This window comes from Henckelia pumila, chromosome 3 (assembly GCF_033568475.1).
Source record: "Henckelia pumila isolate YLH828 chromosome 3, ASM3356847v2, whole genome shotgun sequence".
In the NCBI taxonomy this organism is placed as follows: domain Eukaryota; kingdom Viridiplantae; phylum Streptophyta; class Magnoliopsida; order Lamiales; family Gesneriaceae; genus Henckelia; species Henckelia pumila.
In genome coordinates, this window is record NC_133122.1 from 182,899,032 (window position 1) to 182,906,945 (window position 7,914).

The 7,914-nt window shown below is 33.7% G+C and overlaps 1 protein-coding gene across 4 annotated transcripts; it reads left to right on the forward strand.

Moving 5' to 3' along the window:
• Nucleotides 1–2,662: 2,662 nt before the first annotated feature.
• Nucleotides 2,663–7,622, forward strand: LOC140886245 (probable LRR receptor-like serine/threonine-protein kinase At5g63710). Of its 4 annotated transcripts, none has more exons than XM_073292760.1 (12): nt 2,663–2,915; nt 3,625–3,817; nt 4,144–4,276; nt 4,400–4,471; nt 4,590–4,733; nt 4,866–4,937; nt 5,031–5,096; nt 5,358–5,428; nt 5,547–5,684; nt 6,116–6,457; nt 6,575–6,969; nt 7,077–7,622. In XM_073292760.1, the coding sequence occupies exons 2-12, from the start codon at nt 3,706–3,708 to the stop codon at nt 7,386–7,388; spliced, it is 1,857 nt and encodes a 618-aa protein (XP_073148861.1). In that variant the 5' UTR covers nt 2,663–2,915; nt 3,625–3,705; the 3' UTR covers nt 7,389–7,622. The 4 variants fall into 4 exon arrangements, with proteins under 4 accessions (XP_073148861.1, XP_073148863.1, XP_073148862.1 ...); XM_073292762.1 differs by lacking the exon at nt 2,663–2,915 and adding an exon at nt 2,932–2,983; XM_073292761.1 differs by lacking the exon at nt 2,663–2,915 and adding an exon at nt 3,017–3,137.
• Nucleotides 7,623–7,914: the final 292 nt, after the last annotated feature.

Consider the following 7,914-nt stretch of genomic DNA (forward strand, 5'->3'; position numbering starts at 1 on the left):
AGGACATGTATTATGAGTTGATAAACATGTTATAACAAGAACAAGAACCTTTGTATATGTTAAACTTGTAGAGTATTCGGTTATGTTTATGATTTTATGTATTTTAGATAACTAGACCTGAGTTTACATGCATGCATATCATTTACAATCTTGTTATAAAGAATATATGTTGGATTGTACCTTTTTCAGATTTGAAATATGTTTAAGTTCTGAATTTTGAGTACAAGGTACGGACACCGTGCATGCCCTGTGCATGGGTCCGTGTAGCCCACTGTTTTGAAACATGTTTGGAATAAAGAAGGTAGACCAAACGGACCCATGCACAGAGGTATGCATGGGTCCGTGTAGCCCACTGTTTCGGAACATGTTTGGAATAAAGAAGGCACGTGTGTTTTGGCATCAAGGATCACCTCCAATTATTGAGTTTTCTCATTCTATCTTTAATAGATGCTTAGGAGTTGTTTTTATATGATTTATTTTCTCAAATGTTTTGAGAAAATTGATTAATTTTGACAATAATTCACTAATTTTAGGGTTTTTGTAAAACTCCTTATTATTTTTCTAGTGAAAGTTTTTGTCCTGAAGCAAGGGGCGAGTCCTTTGGACTTGTTCTTAATTATACAAGTGTGTTTATTTATTTATTGCTTGTTTTATTCATGTTTTTAATATTTTAGCTACATGTTATGTCAGATGTTGTCAACATCTAGTGACAACATCTGAATCTGATATTATGTACAACCATTTATTCTTTACGTAATGTATTTAAATGAGATGTTCGAACAAACACATGCACAAAATATTAGTCATAATATTTCCTAAAATATATATATATATGAATAAGAAAATCACCCCAAGAATAGCGGGATAGAAAGCAGGGATGTTTGTGAATGACGTACAAGCACAGACAATTTCGCAATTTGATTTATCACTTTTCAATTGGTTTAATAATCTTTCACTTCTCATTCCACATCACACTAACTCATTTCTTATCTTAATCCACAAATCCACGTTGAATTTGAAACCCATTGCAATTTCTTAATTTTTTTCCAACTGTCTTGCATTTCTCATCGTCTTATAAAATAAATTTTATTTCTCATTTTTAAAATTATTCTTATCTCATTTTATTTTAAGCTAACTTTCTCTGTGTATATTATCAATTCAAAATAACTCATCTAAATTACATTCATTTATATTTTGATATTGATATTTGTATACTATATATAACACACACATCGCTTGTGCATAATTGCTAGTATAAAATAATTAGTGGATATCATATAGTGTGACTCACACTTCAGGAATCGGAGCCAAATGCCATTATGACATGGCTACACCACCAAAATATACCTTTTATTTACTTAATTATTATTATTTTTATTTCCATATCTTTAAATCCACGTGCATCCATCTTTTGACTCCATATCCTTCGTTTCTTTCAACTCCGCGTCCACAATTGATTACCAGCCTCTTATTACACGCAAATGATCCGTTTTGTTATAATAAACTATATTTCAATTAATAAACTATATTTCAATTAAATTTATCAAATAAAAAAATTGTATTATATATTAAATAAAAAATTGGGGAGGAAAAAAATAGTTAAATTAAAAAAAATCATAATTAAGGAAAAAATTGAGATAATAAAAGGAAACGGTTTGTGTGTGTGTGTGTTTTTTTTAATTTATATTTTATTTTGTGGACATATTAAAAGACCAAATTAAAAATCTCTTACATAATAGATAGTAATAGATCTATATATATATATTTGTGTGTGTTCATGTACATGACTCGACATAATACGTTCCAAAATCATGTCATGATTCACGACCTTCCATGGACATGCGATATCGTACTAGTCACCATATCAGGCCATGGATGTATGTCATAATTACTGTAATTAGGAATTTAAATTAGTTGAATTGAAGAAATTAAAGTTTGACGTGAGAATAAAATTTGAGCAATTCCATCACAAAACAAAGAAATCCAAGTTCATATATGAATGATTTGTGGATAAATTAGCCATCTCATATGAAATTATTATTATGTTAAAAAATCAACACACCCACAATATACGCATTAATTTTTTTCGTTATTTTAGTTACATTTAATTTAATTTAATGGATTCATACATAAATAACACGATAATTATCTCATGACGGAGAAAAACATTTTAATCAGTCCTATAAAAATGGAATATAATCAAGCAAAAAGAAACCTACTTTGCTCACTGATTGCTACTAAGCATCTTTCTTATCTTGAATAATATGGATGTCCGTGTCAAGATAAAAATGTTCTTGTTTAAAATGCAGAATAATACAACTTAATTGATCCAGCAAAATCTTTTAAATTATTTTTTTATAATATATATAGTGATATTTATCTTTTCTTATTATGATCTTAAGATTCTTAACAATTAAAGTTGACGTGGAAGAATAAAAACTCCAATTTTGTGTTTGTGTTTTTAAAGAAATTTCATAATTTTACGTAATAATACATCAGTCGTCTACAGAGTTTAAAGCTTACCAATTCCTTCAAAACATTATGTAAAAGTGGTTTTTGCTTTCAAAATATTAATATTATATATATGTAAAATGTGAATATCTCAAAAAAGACTAGACTTGTAATAATAGTGGGATTCTCTTTCACTCATATTTCACGTAACCCCACGAACCAATTGGCAAGCCCAGAATTTTCCTTTTCAATTTCAATTCCCAACCTTTAGCTTTTCTTGTTTTTGGGGAAAAAAAAAAAAGGCTCCTTTTTCCACTCTCCTTGCTTTATGAATGCTCGATGGGTCCTCACGCTTGGGCATCGGCCATTTTACAAGCCACATTCATTTCAAAGATACCAGTTGACGATTGTCATATGCTTCTTTGTATAACTTGATGGCACATTCTGTCATTTTGCCCAATTGGGTCAGTTCTCTTCCTTATATATGTTGTGTACTTTACAAAAATATTCGTGTTCAATTCTGGATTTTATTGTATGTTTTCTTCCGGGCACATGTATTTTAGTGGTCTTATTTTGATATGTCTAACATTACTTGCATATAGTGGTTCTGTATGTGCTATAGTATCGGAGCTATGGACTTCATGATTTTATGTTGCTTACTTTCTTGATTTGCAGAACATTATTTGGTAGTTGACGAACATATGATCATATATAGTGACCGATGATTTTTTTTATTCACTAAGCAGCTAATTCGGGGATCTTGATCACTTTGACAGTGCTTGTGTCATTGCTAGCTTGAGCTCAATTATGTAGTGTGCAGGTTGTTTTACTATTAATTATTATTTTACCAGGTAACTGGTACATATCTACAAATTGAACTGGAGGTTGTGATCAGTACTTGGATCATTTAGCCTTTATTTTTTGGACTCCCTATAGTACATGCTCGTAGTTCTTTGAAAGGAATTCAAGGTCCCAATAAGTTGATGAGTTCATAAGTTCCAATAGGAACCTGAATTTATTTTAGATTATGAAACTATATTTGTATTTAGCACGTTTGTCTACATGTTGACGATGCTCACTTGAAGTTGCTGCAAACTACATGAATTGTATATACACGGTGTCACCTCTTTGGTGTTATTTGTGCTTCATGCTATCTTTCTTTTCTTGGCTCAGGTTCATCTTCCTGGAATCACCTAAAAAACACAAGAAGTATGAACACTTGGACTCTCTTGCCAGACAATCCAGTGAAAGCAGATGGCTGAAGCCTTTTTCATCATGCATCTTCCTTTGACGCAATATATTAATATTGTTCTGCTTTTTTTCATGTTCATCAGCTGTTATGCCTCCAATAAGCCTGATGTTGAAGGTATATCATATGCTATGGTCTTCGCTTAAAGGCTATATAACATGCCAATCATGTTTATTGACTACTCGATATTTTTTCATGCTTTTGTTTTTCTTTTTTCCCTTTTTTCTTTTTTCACAAAACTTAGTTCGGGAAAACCAACATCTCTACCACTGGGCTGTTTGGTTGGCCTCACGTATGATCAATGCTTCCTCTCATAATGATTCTCACTTTGCTGCAACTCAAAGCTATATCAGATGGAAATAGCAAATTCTATTTAATTGACATAATGCAAAATTTTGGTTTGCACTGTGATGTGTTATCTTGTGTTTTTGGTGATATTTAAGGTGAAGCTTTAGTGGAGTTTCTAGAAGCTCTGAATGACTCCAACCATAGAATTACAGATTGGAACAATTTCTTTGTCAGCCCTTGTTTTAGTTGGTCTCACGTTGCATGTACAAATGGAAACGTCGTGTCACTGTGAGTACATATTTTACTTTATAAAGTTGTTTCGAATTGGGATCCTTTTCTGTTAGTTCACACCGATCACATGGATACTAAATAGTTTCTGACATATTAGTATATGGATGGCACAACTTGCAGGAGCTTGGCTTCTAATGGTTTTTCTGGAACTCTTTCACCTTCAATTACCAAATTAAACTTTCTGGTTAGCTTGTAAGTGCTAGATTCTGTCATTCTTATGCTGCACAACATTTTGAAAGCTTTTTTTTTGGAGGCGTGACATGTACATTTTTTTTGTTTGGGACGTGAGAATTTTCCTTTATTTTTGCAGGGATTTACAAAATAACAATCTATCTGGTGTCTTACCCGATTTTCTTAGCAGCATGTCACGACTGCAGAATTTGAATCTAGCGCATAATAGCTTCAGTGGCTCTATCCCAGAGTCTTGGGGTGAACTTTCCAGCCTGAAACATCTGTAAGTCAGTCGAGGCAGGGAACCTCAGTCATAGTAGCCCATCTCTTGTATTATCTGATATCCAACATATTTCATACTCTAGGCTCATTCTTGATTCAAAGTTTTAGTTTCTCTCTGAATTTCCTCTGTCAGGGTAATGAGAGGAAACAACTTAAGTGGATCTATTCCCGAATCACTAGTAAAAATTACTGGCTTAAAGGAAGTGTAAGAAGTCTGTGTTACCTTTTAACGTTATTTCATCTAGGCGCTTTCGCCATTGCTCAAACTGACGGATCCATATGATTTCTTTTATTGCAGGGATGTTTCATGGAACAATTTGACAGGAACGATTCCTAAAGAGTTGTTTTCAATTCCAATCTTCAAGTGAGATGATTTCCTCATGGAATGTTATTTTCTTGAATCACTGTATGGCTATAGTAATCAACTCCGTTTACATGACAAGATGCCATTCTCCTGTTCCATGTCTCAATGATAAGAAATCTTTGTTCTCTATTAATGTTGTCAAATATGAGTCACTGATTAAAAGGATTTTGCACGTTTTATCTGTATCTATTTACGTCCACTGGTGCATGATTAAGTAACTGCCACCATCATTATCTTTCTTTCTGTTTTCTTATACATCAGCTTCACGTCCACTCATCTAACATGTGGAAATAACTTCCATGAACCTTGTGTGTCAAGTTCATCAATCCCAGGTTCGTTTTTTTTTTCCTCGAGTTTTTTTGGCGACATACCTTGCTTTTGTTTCAAAAATGATTCCTGTACTGGAATAAATAAAAGAGGAAACTGAGCTTCTCAATAATATCAATGCAGCATCTAACAAAAGTTCAAAAGTTCAGCTTGCTATTACCATTGTAAGCGTTGGTGCATTTTCCCTCTTTCTACTCGGGGCTGTAGTTATATGTCGACAGGCACATAAACTCAGGGATGATATATTTGTTGATGTGTCTGGTACATTTTACTTCTCCTTCCTCTTTTCTATGTTTTTCTTGGCCTTTAATTGAAGTTCATGATTATCACGTTTCATATCATTCGATATTTATGGAAAAAACTCACTAGTAGTTTTATGACCATATGGTGATGCAGTATTTTATGAGTTCCATGACTATTTCTAGTTTTTATGCAAACATTTCCCAGTTCAGGGTATCTCAGCAAGAATATATACATTAGATTGAAATTGATAAATATGTTTATGAAGTTAGAGAGTAAATTATTTAAAATTGATAACTAGACAATAGTTACAGCATTAAAATTACTCTTGGGATAAATTTCACGACTAAAAAGATAAAATTCTCACATTTTCTAAAAAATTATTGAGTTCTGTTGAACGGTCTGTAATAACATGTAACCACCACCTTCTCTTACATATGGTTGTTGTGCAGGTGAAGATGAGAGTAAAATCTCCCTTGGGCAGCTCAAAAGGTTTTCGTTACGTGAAATGCAGCTTGCTACTGATAATTTCAGCGAAAGTAATATAATTGGTCAAGGGGGCTTTGGGAGAGTGTACAAAGGAATCCTTATGGATAACACCCGAGTTGCTGTGAAACGTCTCATGGATTATCATAGTCCGGGTGGAGAGGCTGCATTTCTGAGGGAAGTTCATCTGATAAGCGTTGCAGTACACAAGAACTTGCTTCGGTTGATTGGATTTTGTACAACTTACACTGAGAGAATTCTTGTTTATCCATTTATGCAAAACCTCAGCGTTGCTTATCGCTTGAGAGGTAATAGGACCAGAATTTTGATATAGAGGAGACAATGAATTATTGCATGTATAATACCTAAGGAAAATAGAGGGGAATTTTTGGATGATTCGACACCTTTTTCCTTGAATTTGCTAGATCTAAAGCCCGGAGAGAAAGGTCTGGACTGGCCAACAAGAAAACAAATAGCTTTCGGTGCTGCTCATGGCCTTGAATACCTTCACGAACATTGCAATCCGAGGATTATTCATCGTGATGTAAAGGCTGCAAATATTCTGCTTGATGATGACTTTGAAGCTGTCCTTGGAGATTTTGGGTTGGCTAAATTAGTGGACACCAAACTAACACACATCACGACTCGAGTACGTGGGACAATGGGACATATTGCTCCTGAGTATTTGTCCACTGGAAAGTCTTCCGAGAAGACCGATGTTTTTGGCTATGGTATTACACTTCTTGAGCTTGTAACTGGCCAGCGGGCGATAGATTTTTCTCGACTTGAAGAAGATGAGGATGTTCTCCTGCTGGATCATGTAAGCTCATTCTCCCCATTATTTTCTTGGCACTCACCTGCATATATAAACTTTACTATGTTGTGTTGTCCATTTTCTCCTAATTCTCTAATCTGACATAATCCTAGATCAAAAAACTGCTACGAGAAAAACGGCTTGAGGACATAGTGGACGAGAACTTGAACAGTTTCGATCCCAAAGAAGTGGAGACCGTCCTTCAAGTGGCAATGCTCTGCACGCAAGGTTCACCGGAAGATCGCCCCACAATGGCACAAGTTGTTTGTATGTTGCAAGGTGTAGGCTTGGCTGAGAGATGGGCAGAGTGGGAGCAACTGGAGGAAACGAGAAATCAAGAATTTTCACTCATGTCTCACAAACTTATTTGGGCTGAGGATTCTACTCAAGACCAAGAAGCTGTACAATTGTCACAAGCAAGATAGAGAGCTTGTTTTGTAGTTGCTGAGAGTGGATTGAGAGACCTTTTTCCATAAAAAGCTAAGCTTGAAATTAAGGGAGTGGAGATACTTCATATTATAGAAAGCATATTATATGTACATACATAATTTTTGTCTTTAGATTTTGCTAATGTTGATGATCTGTTGAGGATTTTCATGTTTTACTGTGATGGGAGAATATTGTTGATAGTTTTTTCCGTGTTCTTCGCGCCATTTACTCACAAGAGACCTACCCTTGTTAACATTTCTAGAAATTATCAACTCATTTTTTAAATTTGGATTCTTTAATTATAACTAAATTTTATATAGTCACGAGTGTGATCTTATACACATGCAATATTCTATGCTACAAGTCAATAAAAAGGTATTTAAAAATTTTAAGTAAGTTTTTCATTTAACAAGATGGTGGTTGTAGTAATTTTAAGATAATTTAAGTGTCTTCTTGGATTTATATTCCATCTACATTAGTTTTTTCAAAAGAAAAAATTAATGTTTTATTCTTTAAAAATCA

Excerpts from the sequence above, each read along its gene's own strand:
- LOC140886245 (XM_073292760.1), top strand. The coding sequence starts at position 3,706 with ATGGCTGAAGCCTTTTTCATCATGCATCTTCCTTTGACGCAATATATT. Across the intron at positions 4,277-4,399 it reads AATGGAAACGTCGTGTCACT|GAGCTTGGCTTCTAATGGTT; the intron begins GTGAGTACATAT and ends CACAACTTGCAG. Across the intron at positions 5,097-5,357 it reads TTTTCAATTCCAATCTTCAA|CTTCACGTCCACTCATCTAA; the intron begins GTGAGATGATTT and ends CTTATACATCAG.